Source organism: Pyrus communis, chromosome 6, assembly GCF_963583255.1.
Source record: "Pyrus communis chromosome 6, drPyrComm1.1, whole genome shotgun sequence".
NCBI classification, from domain to species: domain Eukaryota; kingdom Viridiplantae; phylum Streptophyta; class Magnoliopsida; order Rosales; family Rosaceae; genus Pyrus; species Pyrus communis.
This window is the reverse complement of record NC_084808.1, coordinates 18,042,679-18,058,927: the sequence shown is the minus strand read 5'-3', so window position 1 is coordinate 18,058,927 and position 16,249 is coordinate 18,042,679. Positions and strand designations below refer to the sequence as shown.

Here is a 16,249-nt window from a genome sequence, read left to right as displayed (position 1 = left end):
CGATATTATCTAGACTAAGAGAGAAGGGAGAGTGGACTAAACCTAACACTGGGCTAGCCATAACAATATGGTTCAAATTTACATTTGACGAGAATCGAACCTAAAACCTTTCACTTACAAGTAAAGAGGCATCACGCCTATTAAAACATTATTAAATCAATTTGATAGTAGCTGTCAAATTTGACGTCATAAGAATTCCTCGTCAATTGACTCAGCCCCACATAAGAAATTAAAGACAAGGTTGGAGAGAGTTTACTGTCATTTTTTACTATTGTATGTCTATGTGGCAATTTTGACATCTTCTTTAAAGATGTTTTGAGGCAGCTAGTTGGCCGTTTTGTATTCAAATTCAAATGATCCTCCTTACATAATAATATGAATTAACAAGAAGGCTAAGACCAAGATGACCTATTTATAATGTTTCTAAACCTAGTAACCTTATGTATCTAAATAAGAAAGGAAATAGAAAAATAACAAAATATGAAAATTGTACTAAAATAATATAATCCCGTTTTCATCAATTACAGGCTTCATTCGGCCAAATTCTGAATGAGTTTCTTGTGTGACAAGAAGTCTAGTGGATCTCGTCATTCTATTCGAATCCATGTATTACAGCTATAAAGTGTTAATAGCACACAACTCACAAGCAATTTTAATAACTTTTAGATGATTTTAGATTCAGCCTATTTCATTTCCTATACGAACAGAGTTTCAATCATTCTAGCTTCGACTGCACTGCTACATCCAACGGCACAGAAACTTTTGAGATTGTTGAAGAGACCATGCGGGCGAAGGTCATAAATATTCCGAGAAATGTCAGAATTGTACTACAAAGGGGGCGTCGTTTTTACAAGTAATTGAATCAGGACGGATTGTAAGCAAACTACAATCAAAGAATTAGAAAAATCTCATGGCTCGACAACAGCAAGAGCATCTAGTACCGTTTTCTGTACATCGGGGTGTTAGAACTCAAGGGTTGAAGGCAGCGACTTATAGCCGCAAGCTATGTGGGTTAGGCTTCGTAAGCGCTTTAGTAAAGTAAGTGCAGATCTCGGGTACTATACGCATGATCAGATGAGAGTGCCTGCAGTGTTGCAGCATCGACACAATTTCAGTAGATGAAAACAAAAAATGAGGATTCGGCCAAAATAGGCAAAGGCGATACTACTTTTCACTAAGAAAAAACAAGACTAAATCTAGGAACTCAGGTGGACTATACGTAAATAATCTTTTTGAATACGAACGAAAGGTTGGAGGGAGCACATACCCTGGTCTGGCACTCAATTTTTCGAACTGCTCCAAAATAAACAGAATGCATGTGTGCCTTAATGACATTGCATGGAAGGCTTCTGAAAGTTCATACATGTTTGAAACGTTCTCCAACGATATGTCCTAAGTCAAAAAAGAGTAGAATTGTAATTAGGTGGCTGCCTTTTTCAACTCAGAGCAAGACATGAGCACAGAGAGAGAGAGAGAGAGTCTGTCAGGTCACCTGTGCTATTGTGTACTCGCAAAGCCGCTTGAGTCCCTCCAAAAGATACTGATCTGCAGCTCTGAGGAGATCTTGAGCAATATCAAGAGTAATGTCGACTGATCCAGTGTATATAAATCTGTGTAAAGTCGGAAGTTTCTGAGTTATCAAAGCTCGCCCGACAGCTTTTGTGAAGGACAAAGAAAACACAATCTTCACTTTACCTCATCATCAACTCGAAAACTTCCCATCTAATATTTGGTATCTCTATGTCCCTCGCATCCTTCTCCTGTAATAGGTTAACTGGAAATTATAAAGATATTGCACACTACCGAACATGAAGACATCATTTTTACTCTGTTACTTGCACTACAGTGTTTAATTTTAGGTACATTGTGATCTAGGATGAAATCACTATATGCAGATACCCACCCGGTAACCACCATCAAACATTGCCCGGAACGCATCTGAAGAAGCAAGCAGGCAAATTCTGTGAGCATAGAACCGTCTACCTGCAATTGGTCGGTAAACAATCAAACGTTTAAAGAGGTCATTTATGTTAACAACACAATCACCCATGCTAATTAAATATTCTGTTATGTCAGCTAATATAGCATAAGTAGAAAGTGCTTAAATAAAGATAAAAGATTTAAACCTTCAACTAAGAAAATAACATCAGACAGCGTAGGATTGTTTACATACTGTTCCCCCAGATACACCTGCATTAAGATTTATCCACCATCACACGCAATTCATGCCAAATAAATACTTAATGCTTAAGATGACAGTTCTTTTAATTGCAAGAAAGCAACCATTGAATGGGCATTTAGAATTCAATTCTTTCTGGAAAATTCTTTTAGATTGCAATCGGTATGTGAACTTCAAAAGAAAAGATTCCAGTTTGACAACTTACGCTTTGATACGTTTTGTTATATTTTAATCGGTACTTCAAATACATCAGAAATCACTATTTGAATTGTATTCTTTTAAGGACAGAGAATCTTACAGTACTATCATAAAGTATAAGCAAAGTGTTGTATAACATGCCTTAAGAAGGAATCTAATTGCAATTTCAAAAAGTTCAGGAACTGTTTAGAGAAGTGAAATGATAATGAGCAGTGTGGTTATCTTCCCTTTTGTTTTCGAGGTCCAAAATGGCCAACAAAAATGTGAATAAATTGGAAAACAAAAAAAATATATTTTGCTACCACATTGACTTTATATTATGTTCAAAAACTTAAAGAATTCATTCCGCAAGCATGAAAAAACCAGCCATTATTGAACAACACCCCAACCTGTGGTGTTGGAGATGGGGGAGCTGCATCCACAGGAGAAAGAGTCATGGCTTTGTTAGCCAACTTATATAAAGCCGTAGCACCATCAAGTTGCTGTTTATGGGTACTGGAACCAAGAAGCCCAAGAAGCAACTCCAGACCTGCTTAATAATATCAATATCAGAAAATCCAAAACGAGCAGAAGTATATAAAGAATATAAGTTCCTATGCAAAAGCAACCATGAAAAACATGATATAAACAGAGGATGTGACATGCCATTGTTGTCAATGAATATTGTTCTCAGATCATCTGGTGAACAAAGATGAGCAAAAGCCAAAGCAACTCGTCTTTGGACTGCCCTCTCCGCTACACGCATCAAATATAGCAAATGGGACAAAACCTACATTAAGAAAATAAGAAATTACAATCTAATGGATTTAATACTTTAAGCATACCAAATGATAGAAATTACAAAATAAAATAAAAACTAAAAATAGACATGACAATGCTCACTCGTCCATGAATCTTCTCCTCTAATCTTTTCAATGTTTTGGTCACACAATCCTTTGTTGCCTGATAATATGACTCATCAATTCTTGCAGGTTACAATTATAATATGTAGCAAAGAGAGAAGAAAAATGGAAGAACTGAAAACATCCATTATATATTTAAGGAACTACAAATATAAATAAAATCTTTAGAGAGAGAGAGAGAGAGAGAGATACTTGAAAAATAAATTCTCCATCTTGCAGCTTCTGAACACCTCCAATCCTAATATAATCGGAGACATTATCCTAGCAGAGAAAACGAATCAATAAATTACATCAGAGTAAAATGGTGTTAAATGTCTACCTTGACCCAATTTTCATGAAAATTCATTAATTATACCATACCTCGTTATCTGCAAGACCATAAAGAGTAAATGCAGCATTATGTTGTAAAGAACCATTTTTCGAATCAAGAAGCTTCAGCAATGGCACTAAACCACCGTTATGAGCAATACCAGCTTGGTTGTTTGTGTCCTAAATTAACAAAAACTTGAATCATTATTCATTATTACCAAGGTGCATATCACATAGCACCAAAAGATAGAAAAAGCATTATTTCAATAATGCATGAAAATTAATTCATCAGATCTCTGTCAGGAAACCTGAGACTAGTAATGATATTAGTGACTAGAAGAAACTCCTCAGGAGTTGAATTCTAGAACTACTGCTCAACTGTAAAAACATATGACCCATAAATTCATCTTCATTTCTAGCGGAACATGAAATAAGTCCATCAATGGTTAAGTAAATTCTCAGCGCAAAATCAAAATCCATCCTTGAAAGGTAGAATACATCCACTGAGATGAAGACAATATTGACCAAAGAAATGTAATTTACACAAAAGAAACAACATATGTGAAGAAATAATAACCTGTGCGAGTCTCCCCAACGCAAAAGCTGACATCTCCCTTAGTTGTACGTCAGGGGACTGAAGCATTTCAATCAGAGGCCGAACAGCACCCCTCTGTACAATGTGAACCTACAAAAAAACCTGACTATTTCAGTGGAAGGGCAAGGGCAATGTCCCCAAAAGCAAGGAATCAATAGGGAAGGAACAAAGCTCTATCTACAAGGATAAAGCAAAGATAGCAAGTAATAGGATCATTATTTGAACAAAGAAAAAGAAGCTTAATGGTGTTTTGATTCCTAACATTTTTGTGGTGCCAAACGCAAAACATGGGTGAGAAATTGACTCAAGTCATGGAAATATATTGAAAGAAAGAAATATATCTAACCCACCTTGCAATCTGAATCAGTTGCAGCAAATTGTCCAATTAATAAAGCTGCCTCTCTTTGGCTCTCAGAGCAGCAGGAACTGTAACCCAACAAAAAAGACTTCAGAAACTTCTTCAATGTACAAAATAATGGACATGACACAAGAAAAGTTTAGCTATATCACGTGACATGACACTACTGGGACACACCTAAGCAATCCAATAACAGGTTGTAAAGCTCCCGCAAGAAGAACTTCTTTCTTTATGTTCGGAGATGAGTGTACCAGATTTCCAATAACACCAACCTGCATCACATTATAAATAATCTGATGATGAGAAACATGAAGTGCGACAACCTAATTCTGACCAATATATGTCCAATAGTGCATAATATAAATTCAAGTAAAATAAGATCCTACCGCTTCGTAATGTATTGCAGCATCCTCAGACCGAAGCATTAGAATGAGAGTAGGAAGCGCATTGCATTCAACAATCTGCAAGGCCATAAATTGACACCATCAGGTTCCTGTTCAAACCAACCTTTTCCCATAAGCAACTTAAAAAAAAAAAAAAAAAAAAAAAAAAAAGATCTATTACCTGATTCTTATTCTCGTCATTTTTAAATGCCAGAGTTCGTAGTGCTCCAGCAGCTGCTCTTTGCACCTTGGTATCAGCAAATTCAAGCAACTCAACTAGAGGTGGAATTCCACCTTCTATTCTGTATAAGCAGTCCTGATGATCATTAGAATAGTGTTGCTACCGTCAAAATTTTCATTTGAAAGAAGGTACTTCAGACATAAGCGAACCTGACACGGGTCTTAATGCTGCTATTCTCATGAGCAAGGTTGGTGATGGCATCAGCAGCTCTACGAATGACGCTATACAGAGCCCGAGATACAGGACTATCCTTGTGCCTCTTTAACAAATCCACAAGATGAGCCAATGCACCAGTGTCAACAATGAGTTGTTGATGCTCAGGCTGTTGACACATAAGACAGCAAGAAAGAAGATGTTCAGCAATTACACGTACTGTCAGTGTGATGGTGAATTATATCCTATCCAAGACTGTCTCAAATAAATCTCCGTGCAACATAAAGAAGGTCAAGAGTAATACTGGATACACCAAGAATCAAAAGCAAGCAGACATATCGGCAACCATGACACGTTGACTTGCTATAACATACCAGCAACTAAGAAACTACCAAACACCCCAACAAAAAATAATCGCAGTAAACCTCCTTACATGTACCACAGACAAAAAATATAACTTTTACCGCAACTCGCACGCTATTTGGAAATCTTAGATTCATAGTTCATAAAGCCGCACTGTCTGTGTGCTTTTCGGGAGAGAATATTATTTCGGATTTTCGAATTGTAATTTCCCCAACACTAATTGTACTTATATACAAAAGTTTGAATTTTTGCAACTTCAGTTAGTATCCAAACCAACTAACATAAATTCCAATTCTAGAACCTCTGTGAGTAAATTACACGCTCAATTGTACAATCACTGAAAATATTAAAACGAATAATCTATTCATGAAAAGGAAAGTTCCAAGTCCACAGAAAATTTGACCACAGTGGACTGAAAATTTGAAAAACAGTAAGAGTAAAGTGACCTTAACTGCGAGAAGGCCCAGGGCAAAGGCACTTCCCTTCTCGACCTCGTGTTCGAAAGGCTTCGAACTCCGGTCGCCGTCGCTTAACGGCGGCGCTTGAAGATGCTTTACCAGAGACGGAACCGCGCCGCCTTCGACGATCACGTTCACTACCTCCTCTGCTCCAACACAAACACACAAAATCGTCAATTCCGAACAATTCAAGAACCTCGAAAACTCCATAACCGATGAGAAATGAGGAAAGAAAATGAAATTGAGGCGAGATCGGAGGGTTATTTGGGGATTTTGTTTTAACCAACCGTTCTTGGCGATCTCGGCGAGGACGTGCGTGGCGCGCTTGGCCGAAGCTCGATCGGCTTCGCTCCAAGAGAAGGTGGAGTTGAGGACCTTCACCTGCTCGCTGACCTCGCTCAGCAGCGCCTTTCTTGCTTCGCAGGACTTCACCGAGATCTCCCGCTCGCCACCGGTTTCCTCCTCCAGCTTCCGCTTCTGCCCCTTCCGCTCCGGACGATCCTGGTCCCTCTGCAATTCCATCAACAGCGACGGAAGCGAAGAAAAAGAAGAAGAAGAAGAAGAAGAAGAAGCTGATCCGAATTGGAAGAACAAACTTTGGATTTGAACAGGTAAGAGACAGAGAAACAGACACGTGAGAGAGGAAGATCCAAGGGTATTTTCGAAATTTCAGGATTAACAAAAAAGAAGTAAAAGCTTTTTCTTTTCTGTTTTGTTGCTTTTTCCTTTTCTTTTCTTTTCCGGTGGGCTGTGTCGGGTCAAAAGTCAAAACCGGCCACATGATTTCCGGTACATCTACATATCCATTTATTTAATATTTTTTAGTAAATATAAAATATTTAACGTGCGCTCCCGCTCGGAGAGAGTACAAAGTGAGGACGGCGATATAAGCTAACGTGCGCGTGGTGCGTTATGGATGGGCCCGCCAGAATCCAGGGGACCCGCCAACTGCCATGCTAGAGCCGTCGTGCTTGCAGGTAGTTGATGAAGCCCCAGTTTGGGGTTGAGGTGATTTTTTAAAAAGCTGCCATGAAAAAAAGCTGATAAGGATTTTGGTGTTTGGTAAACATCCCAAAACAGCTTTATTTCAAAGTTTCACATGAAAAAAAGTCAAAAAGTGGAAGCTGCATTTTGCAGCTTTGAGAAGCCGCTTATTTTTCCAAAACGCAGAGCTACAGTACCCAATTAATGAATTTTTTCAATTTACCAAAACTGCCCCCTCCTTTCTCCTTTCTCCTTCTCCCGATCCTACACTCTGCACCCTCTCCTTCTCTGTTGCAAAAAACTCCCGCCGCTGCACTCTACACCCCTCTTCCCTCCCGCCGCTGCACCTCTTCCTCCTCCTCCTTTTCGTTTCTCTCCGTCACTCTCAACGCCACACCGCCGTCGCCTTCCAGGTACCAACTACTGGACTTGCTTTCAATTTTTGCTATAATTAATTAATTAAATTTTTAGGTTAGGGTTTGGCTGCTCTTTTCTTTTGCTGCGTTGCAATTCTTCTTATCCCAGATTTTGTTTCTCGTAAAATTTCATACCCTTATTTTGGTTTTTCCATTTTTTCGATTTTGCCCTTTTCTCGCCTGTGTTCTCTTCTTCATTTCCCTGTTCTCCTCTTCCTTCTTCTTCTTCTCCTCCCATTCGTCGATTCTCCTCCCCCCACCCACCCCTCAAGGTGTGTTTTACACTTCCGATTTCGTACATAACTGATTAATTATTCATTTATTTGTTAATTTAATGTTTCTTTTGTTGTTGACTCTGTTGATTATTGAAAATCTCTTACTTTTATGGGTTGGTGATGTCTGGATTCAATTTCTTTTAGGATATTGTTTCAATTTTTAGTCAAATTTGGTGATTTAGAATGCTGGGATAAGAAGACGAAGAAGCTGAAGAACAAGAATCGGATTCACGTTTCGCACACCAAGCGTCCATTCTTCTTCTACTGCAATCTTGCCAAGGTATGTACACACACACGAAAGGACTACGGAAATGCGTTTACATTTTATCTCGCTTTCTGGGCTGTAATTCGTGTTTGGTTGCCTAGAAAGTAAAAACCCCGGGAAATAAAATTGATCGTCGTCTGTTAAGGTTTTGGTTCTTTCTTGCACTTTTTTGTTGATTCTTGATCTGATTAACATAGATTCTGTTCATTATTCACTAAAATGTCCTTACATTTTCTCTATCTTTCTTGGTTATTGCGTGTTTGGTTGCCTAGAAACTGTGGGAAAGAATTTTAATCGACGTTTGTTGGTTATTGGATGTTTCTAAATGAGCTTTCTTGAATCTGTTATTCGGTTGCAGAGGTACATCAAGCAGTACAATGCAGTTGAGCTCTCTGCATTGGGAATGGGTACCGACAACTTGTTCGATCTTCCTCCTTCCCATGTATATTTGTTTATGTTATTTTTCCGTCATCGACAATATTGGCTGCAGATTTCTTAGTGTTAATTAGAGCAGCCATGGTTTTAATTTGCATCAAGTTTCAACATTTTGTTCTAATTTGTGAAAGTTATTTGGTACAGCCATTCCTACTCTGATCACAATTGCTGTGCTGAGAGTCTCAAGAGCAATGGAGTTGCTGTCGAGAAGAGTAAGTCGATATTTGACTAGTGTTTGATTTCCAATACTGTTTTAATGAACATAATGGTTAATCCTTTGGCGATAATACTGGAACAGGCATAAGCACCTCTACTGTTGTCTCGAAGCTGGATGGCGAAGATGGACGGATTGTGTTGAAGGCTCAGGTTCGTTATTTTCTTTGAGCTAAAGAAGGAAATTAGTTGATGGTCTTAAGCAGCTTGGTGTGGATGCTGATTGTTTTCTTGGAACAAACTGCCCTCCTGTCCGTGTGATTAGAAAGGGAGGCCTTCCAGGGGGGAAGGTGTGGTTTGCATTGTCTTGTATATTTATGGTTGTTCTGTAATGCCTGCAGTTTTGATGCACTTAATCAATTCAATCCACACTTTATCTGTTGTTTTCAGGTGAAGCTCTCTGGATCAATTAGTAGTCAGTACTTGACTGCTTTGCTTATGGCAGCTCCTTTGCACTGAACTAAGAAAGGTTCGTTTTAGTTGGCTGCCCTCACACTTGATAGTCCCACACCTTCATATGCTTATTACTTCTCTAACATTTTTCGGACCTAAATTTCAGCTGGGAGCAACTGTTGAAGAGGGACCAGATTACTGCATAATCACACCGCCAGAAAAATTAAACGTGACAGCAATAGACACGTATGATGACCACCGAATGGCCATGGCTTTCTCTCTTGCTGCCTGTGCAGACGTTCCAGTTACTCTCAAGGATCCCGGTTGTACCAGAAAAACATTCCCCGATTACTTTGAAGTCCTCAGGAAGTTTACCAAGCATTGAACAGCGGTTATAAGATATATTTATTTGTAGATAGGGAGAGAGAGGGATCGTCCTTGTGCCTCTACAGCCAAAGCAGTGCAGATGGAAGCCACACTTGTTTCAGTTTCTCTTTATTCCCCTGTAATTTTGGATGATTTGTATTTGCGAGTTGAGCTCGTTATTTGTATTTGCGAGTTGAGCTCGTTATTAAGAAATAGAATAGCGGCAAGTTTGATGAATACATCTAATTAGATTACTTTTAAGTACATTAACAATATTGTACTAATGAATTCTAACTATTCAGTCTAAAATATTTCAATTGAAGTAGTTTGTCATACTAATTAATATTTAAGATAAAGTTTATAAATATGTTTGTTTTACAAATAAAGTATATTTAGTAATTCACCTTTATTGGTTAAGAAAATTAAATTAATGGCACATCTAGTATTATACCCTTTTTGGTCATTTTACACAGTCACAGCTGTTTTACATAAAATTTTACCAAATACTATCATACTGCTTTTTTTTCCAAAAGCACTTTCACAAAAAAGTTTACCAAACACTCTGCTGGCTTTTTTTCACAGCCGCTTTTTTTCACAGCACAACAGAAGCAGCTTTTTTTCAAAGCACAGCAATACCAAACCAGCCAGTGGGACTGATTTTCGTTCGAGTTGTTGGGTCGGGTCGACCCGGATGTGAATAAACGAGCACGGAAAATTAGCAAAGTGACGTCTTGGGAAAAAACACAAGGTCTCATGAATTTGCCACCCACCCGAGTCCCCGACTAACCAAAACGACGTGGAACGTTTTCAGAACACAATTATCGTTCGAGTTTTTAATACAAGGTCATTGACTCAATTATGATAACGAGTTTAAATTCGCTGTTACTGTGACAATTCGATTCACTTATATAAATTTATATTGCAAAATCACAATGGTAGTAAAGATGTTCCTACTCTAATACAGTCATTTCATATAATAACGGTGATAGGGAACTCGTTCTCTGAGGAATAAGTGGTTTTTGACACACAAGATGTTGATTACGATGGTTTTAGTTTGGGATGTGATATCCACACACCTTATTTTACTTCTCACATACCTTTTTAATTTTCAACCGTCGAATTGGATAAATTGAAGAAGATCAACGGATAAAAATTATCAAGAGGTGTGTGGATAGCACATCCTTTTAGTTTTCATGTAACGTATCACTCGTGTTCTAATCTCAATAAAAAATTTATCTTGCTGGTGAGTCAAAATTTGAGGTCCACCCAATTTTCATTATCCGAGGGAAAACAATAGTTGCAGAATGCAGCCGTAGAGAATTAGAGAATCCGATGATGATTACATGGACCAACACAATCAAGTTTCGGGCAAATTTTTAGAAGTGTCACACTTTGCTTTGGGCTTACTCTACCACTAGGCCCATTTTGTCGTCCCAATACTGTTTTTTCAGCTTTAAAAAGGTCGGTGCTTTCCTTTCTTTTTCTTTCTGTTTATGGAATGAAACTGTTCAAAGGCAAATTAAAAATGAGTGTGCAAAAATTATTGTTGTATTAAACTAATCATGCGTACGAACAGAATGATAGAAGTTTCTGGCTTAATTGGTTAAGATAACATTTTCTTTAAATTGTATCCGCAATTTTTGAGATAAAACATCACATCTGGAGGTCCATGAGATTGGGGCTCAACCATGTATTCGATTTAGGGGTTAAGTTGTGAACAATCTTTAATTAATATTAGAAAGCTAGCAATCAACTTTGGTGTCTTAAGGTTTCATCAAAAATTTCTGGACTAAAATAACCCTCAAACAAAAAAAAACTAAAACTGACATAATATATAATACATTAAAAAACTCATGGGCATTTTTGTCAGAATACAGAAATATAAAATTTGTTTTATTAACAGAAAAAGAAAAAGAAACAGATAACTCCTCCTCCATTTTAGGAGAGAGAACAACCAACGTGGGGAGAAAAAATTTCAGGATTAGCATGTTTAGTTTTCAAACTGCATAGCAGTTTCCATACAGTTTTCAAACTTCTCTGTTGCATTTGTTCACGATATCACTCCATCACCCTTTTATCATAACTTCTTTTCGCCTCTAATATTGATAGCCTCCCTGAAATTTCCTACGTTATTATATTTCCATTGGTGTTCTATCGATTTGGCTTGGCTTTACTCCAATAGAACTCTATGTGCAGCATCGCAAAGTATCTTTAATTTTGTTTCCTTTCTCCACGAATCAAAGGCTTTCAGCGTTTCATCCATGATGCAATTGAAAGGTACGGAATCATGCAAATTCCCAATATTTATGAAGTTTTAGCTTCAATTTCTCTCAAAAAATTATTTCGTTTTGTTATTGTTTTTTAGCAGGTCGTGAGAGTTGGTTGCATAGGAAGAAGGATCAATGAAATTGCAAACGTTGTGTTCCAATTAATCCAACCACTTCTCTTCAGTTTTGCTTTTTTCATTCTGTTGGCTCTCTTTTTAGTGTTTGATCGGGTTCTTTTCAGTTCCAAATGCAGAAATAAAGAAGAAAAAAATACAGAAACCAGATTTTTCCAAACCTTTTGTTTGTATTTCAAGCTATAACTACTCTGATTTTTCCTTCACAAAGGGCAGAAGGATCAATGAAATTGCAGACGTAGTGTTCCAATTAATCCAACCACTTCTTTTCAGTTTTGCTTTTTTCATTGTCGCATTTCTCCTTCTGTGGCCCTCGAGGTTCTTATTCCTTTCTTTAAGAGCTATTGACTTCTGTAAACATAATGCCTTTTTGTCCTCTAATGTGATTGTTTTTTCAGGAAGAGATTGAAAAGATTAAGAGGTGCCCTGAGCAAGATTCATGTGACTGTCGAAGCCATTTTCATCTGCATAAGCTACCATGGTCAAATAGATTTTTCATTGGGTTTGTAATTCATGTTCTCAATTTTCGTTCTCTCTCAGTTTTGATCACATTTGCACTCAATTAATTTTTTAAATAATTTTATGGACTTCTTACAGCAAATTAACTTTCTTTGTAATTTTTTTAACACCATGTCTAAATTGTCAATGTTTCAAATGTCAGTGTTGCTTCATTTCATTTTATGTGTGTTGCCTCATTTCATTTTCCATTGTTGAATTTCAATGCTATGTTTTAAGATTTTTAGAGGACTTCAACATATCAAGTATGGAGGGAATTGATAGAAGCGATATGTCAGAGGTTGTTACCTTATCTGCATTATTCCTCTTATGTACATATGATTTATTTTTTCTTCTTTTTCAAAAATAAAATAAAATAAAATAAAATTCATTCAGTTTAGCAATTTCTCAATGTAGGTCAGCAATGAAGAAGTTCACTTCGGACAAACAAATGTTCATGATTCTCAACAACCAGACCAAAGGTATCATGGGAGCAATCAACAAGGGCAAAGACGACAATCTATGAATTCATCATAGCGGGCTCGAAATTCAATACAACAACATCCCAATTATCAAACTCGATTGAACTCGGTCAATATAGTACAAAATCAAACGGAAGTAAACCAAGAAAACATAGGACCAACATCTGCGGGTAATTATGATTTTTTTTTTTTGTCTCTATTAAATCCGTACGTTGTATGAATATTTTTGTACGAATTATTAAGACAAATATAGTAAGATTGAACGAATAAGTGATTTTACATTGTCATTGCCTTTTTGTACTATCAATGCAAACATCCATTTAATCATTCTGTTATGTCTATAACAATTTCAATATTTGGATTGTATATATTTACCATAGTGACCAACGTTTTAACAAGTACTCCAAACAAAAGAAAAAAAAATGAAAAAAAAAAAAAGGAAAGGAATATGTCTAGAACGATAGGAGATAAAAAATTTATGTAAACTTGGAATAACAATTCAACTACAATAGTCAAGAGAAAAATATAAAAAGAACATCACATAAAGATATAGTACATCAATACTAAAGGGCAAAAATTGTGAAGGAAAAAAAAAACATGCAGCACATAATTACACAGATGCAAAATCAATGGAAATAAAAAGCACAACCCAAATCAGAGAAATGAAATCATAAATCTCATCCACGGATCTAACTCAATCAGTTCCAATTGAGCTCCAAAAATTTGAATTTTTAACGAAGACCTCGAATTTCACAATTATAAGTCGGAAATTTTTTTGGCCTCTCCTTCTAGCCCAAATCTTAAAAATTGCGAAAAGCCCCTTTTCTCAAAAACAGAACTTCTCAATCAAATGAAAAGAAAAAGAAAAAAAACGAAATGTATACCATTGATTCAATTACAAAACAAAAGGAAAAAATTAATTTTGTATGTAGGTACTTTTATAATATTCTATGCTTACTAATATTTTTCGTGCACCATTACGTTTCTTGGTTTAGAGCAACAAAATGTATATGTTACAAATGAGAGACAAAGCCAACGAGATAAATGGCGGGATCAACAACGTATGAGGCAGAATTCAATGAGTTCAAGACAAAGACACGATTATTTAGCACGGCAACGATCCAATTATCGTGTTCAACAAATCCATCGCTCAAACATAATGTTATTTGGTGGCAATACTGATCAAGTTCAACACCCTAACATAGTGCAATTAGATGAAGGCAGTAGCAATCATGTTGAACGATATGAGTTCATGATATGTTTTGCCGTCAAGTGTATCAAGGTCAATTGAAGTTCTTGGATTGTTTTTATACTTTTTATTTAGCTTTTTGCAACTAAATTATAAGGATCTTCTTTGTTATTTATTACTTTTATTTTTAGATATTCTAGACAAAATACTTTAAATTCATGCCTGTATTATTAGAGATGATAATTGCCTTTATTTTATATTTCTATACATTGAACCAATCCTCGCATATAAATACATCTAAAATGTGTAAGTCGTGCGTAGTGCGCCGTGATTAAAAAAGTTTCTTTTCGCACGCGCGTGAGAACACCATAATAGGCACTGCTGGGTGTGAGAGAGTATCCACGTCAACAACTTCAAATTTATTGCTTCCAATTATGTGCAGCCATCTTCTAGATTTCATCCCTCACCTCCATACTTGGTATCATACTTTCTAAAGCATATACATTGACAAGTACAATGGAAAAAAACTAACACAAAACACATTTAGGGCACGTAGCGCCTATGATGCAAAAATGCCTCTCGCAAGCACGTTAGTGCGTGCAAAGAGGCTAATATTAATATAACTCGAGCAACTAGTGATGAGCTAAGATTACATGGTTCCAAAATGTGATATTGGAGAGCCAGTATCAACTTGGGACACATGAAACATCATCATCAAGCACATATAATCGATTGGCTAATAGATGAAGGACAGAGGATAGATAAAATACAGTTGTCCTAACTCAGAGAATTGCTTGTTCATAACAGGATGTATTAAGTGCATCAAGACCGTTTTGAGATAACATGTCAACTACGTCACATGTAAAGTTACAAAAGTTTTGAGGGCCAAGCATTTGTCGGATCTAAGTGATTACAAAAATTTATACAACTTTGTATTTGTGTAATGTTAAATGATTGTACACAAATCAGTTATTTATGTCCCTTGAACTTTCATAAACCTAATTTAGTTGCTAATCTATATATAAAGCCAATGAAAAAGGTGAATAGTGATTTTGGTGTCACCAAGCTTCAACAAAAATATTTGGACAAAAATGCCACCAAGACAAAAAAAACTTCAAAGGCATTCTAAAATAATGCATCAAATAAGGCAGCGGCATTTTCATCATTTTAATAATTTTTTTTTTTTTTTGTGGTTTGTTTGTTTGTTTGTTTTTTTTTTTTTTTTTTTGTTAATTAGTACCTCACAATAAGCTAGTAATAATGTGATTCAATTTCTCTATTTTAAACATGTTCAAAATATCTTAAGAGACGTGTAATGCCGGTTATTAAAAAGTCATTCGCACACGGATAATAATGTGATTAAATTAGTTGTCAAATGATTTTTTTTTTTTAACAAACGATATTATCTACGCTAAGGGGAAGGGGGTGGGTGTAACATCCCGTCCAGAAACTAGCGAAACGTATGTATGAATTTACGATTTTACCCCCTAGTTCGTTACTTTACGTGTAGTTTTGTGTTGTGTGGTGTTGTAGGACCACACACACTCATACCCTCTCTTTTTCTCCCGGGATTCCCTCATTCCCTGTCTCTTCTCTGTCTTCTCTGTCTCTCTCTCTCTCTCTCTCTCTCCCCGAGTTCTTCTTCTTCTTTCTTCAACATACGGACAAAACACACATATACTCAAACCTTCACAAATCAAGAAACCAATTACACCATTGAACTCGTGAGGTTGTGAAGAGCACAACCATACCAAATTCAGGTGAGAATTCTAACGTTTTCACGTCGTTTCGACGAGGTCCGTTTTAGTTACTATTCATGCAAACCTTAAACTAGTGTGTTTTTGGAATTTCTAAGCTTGTAGATGTCTTAGTGAGGTCCCAAGGAACCTCGGAGTGTTTCGTTGGACGAGTTTGGACGTCGGGAAAGCTGGGTTCAAAGTTGGCCGAGTTTTGAGTTTGAAGACAGGTATGATCGTGTGATTTTTAGGCCTTAAAACTAGTCTAACGTTATTCTACTAGTCCTAAGCTTCATTTTGGCGTTTGAATCATGAAAAACGGTTGAGAAACGAGTGAGAAAACACGATTTGAAACTTTCCCAGTTTTCCGGCGCCGTCGCCGGCGCCGGAGTCTCGCCGGAGAAGGTGACGGAATATTCCTGACGCCGTTAACGGAATATTCCTAACGGCGTCAGTTGAC

General features: G+C 36.9%; 1 protein-coding gene and 3 long non-coding RNA genes across 6 annotated transcripts; 3 read left to right on the top strand and 1 right to left on the bottom strand.

The window, feature by feature from the left end:
- Positions 1 to 650: 650 nt before the first annotated feature.
- Positions 651 to 6,780, bottom strand: LOC137737554 (ARM REPEAT PROTEIN INTERACTING WITH ABF2-like). Of its 3 annotated transcripts, XM_068477074.1 has the most exons (20): positions 6,427 to 6,775; positions 6,128 to 6,285; positions 5,315 to 5,487; positions 5,106 to 5,226; positions 4,928 to 5,002; positions 4,719 to 4,813; positions 4,534 to 4,609; positions 4,166 to 4,273; positions 3,640 to 3,768; positions 3,472 to 3,540; positions 3,260 to 3,319; positions 3,023 to 3,146; positions 2,767 to 2,906; positions 2,127 to 2,190; positions 1,904 to 1,983; positions 1,696 to 1,760; positions 1,493 to 1,610; positions 1,268 to 1,392; positions 942 to 1,084; positions 651 to 827 (listed from the first exon to the last, which is right to left on the bottom strand). In XM_068477074.1, the coding sequence occupies exons 1-19, from the start codon at positions 6,659 to 6,661 to the stop codon at positions 991 to 993; spliced, it is 2,109 nt and encodes a 702-aa protein (XP_068333175.1). In that variant the 5' UTR covers positions 6,662 to 6,775; the 3' UTR covers positions 651 to 827; positions 942 to 990. The 3 variants fall into 3 exon arrangements, with proteins under 3 accessions (XP_068333175.1, XP_068333176.1, XP_068333173.1); XM_068477075.1 differs by having other exon boundaries at positions 651 to 1,084; positions 6,134 to 6,285; positions 6,427 to 6,780; XM_068477072.1 differs by having other exon boundaries at positions 651 to 1,084; positions 6,427 to 6,773.
- Positions 6,781 to 8,008: 1,228 nt separating this feature from the next.
- Positions 8,009 to 8,828, top strand: LOC137736642 (uncharacterized). Its single transcript, XR_011068782.1, has 3 exons — positions 8,009 to 8,094; positions 8,438 to 8,521; positions 8,659 to 8,828. It is a non-coding gene; the product is annotated as an uncharacterized lncRNA (long non-coding RNA).
- Positions 8,829 to 9,097: 269 nt separating this feature from the next.
- LOC137736580 (uncharacterized) lies at positions 9,098 to 9,723 on the top strand. Its single transcript, XR_011068770.1, has 2 exons — positions 9,098 to 9,196; positions 9,287 to 9,723. It is a non-coding gene; the product is annotated as an uncharacterized lncRNA (long non-coding RNA).
- Positions 9,724 to 11,544: 1,821 nt separating this feature from the next.
- LOC137736491 (uncharacterized) lies at positions 11,545 to 13,040 on the top strand. The gene is made up of 3 exons (XR_011068756.1): positions 11,545 to 11,763; positions 11,855 to 12,683; positions 12,800 to 13,040. It is a non-coding gene; the product is annotated as an uncharacterized lncRNA (long non-coding RNA).
- The last annotated feature ends 3,209 nt before the right edge of the window (positions 13,041 to 16,249 follow it).

What these genes read in the sequence shown, in the direction of transcription:
- LOC137737554 (XM_068477074.1), bottom strand. Translation starts at nt 6,661, where the DNA reads ATGGAATTGCAGAGGGACCAGGATCGTCCGGAGCGGAAGGGGCAGAAG. An exon ending in AGCATTAAGACCCGTGTCAG is followed by an intron (nt 5,227 to 5,314) that starts GTTCGCTTATGT and finishes CTGCTTATACAG; the next exon opens with AATAGAAGGTGGAATTCCAC. An exon ending in CAACTGATTCAGATTGCAAG is followed by an intron (nt 4,274 to 4,533) that starts GTGGGTTAGATA and finishes GTTTTTTTGTAG; the next exon opens with GTTCACATTGTACAGAGGGG.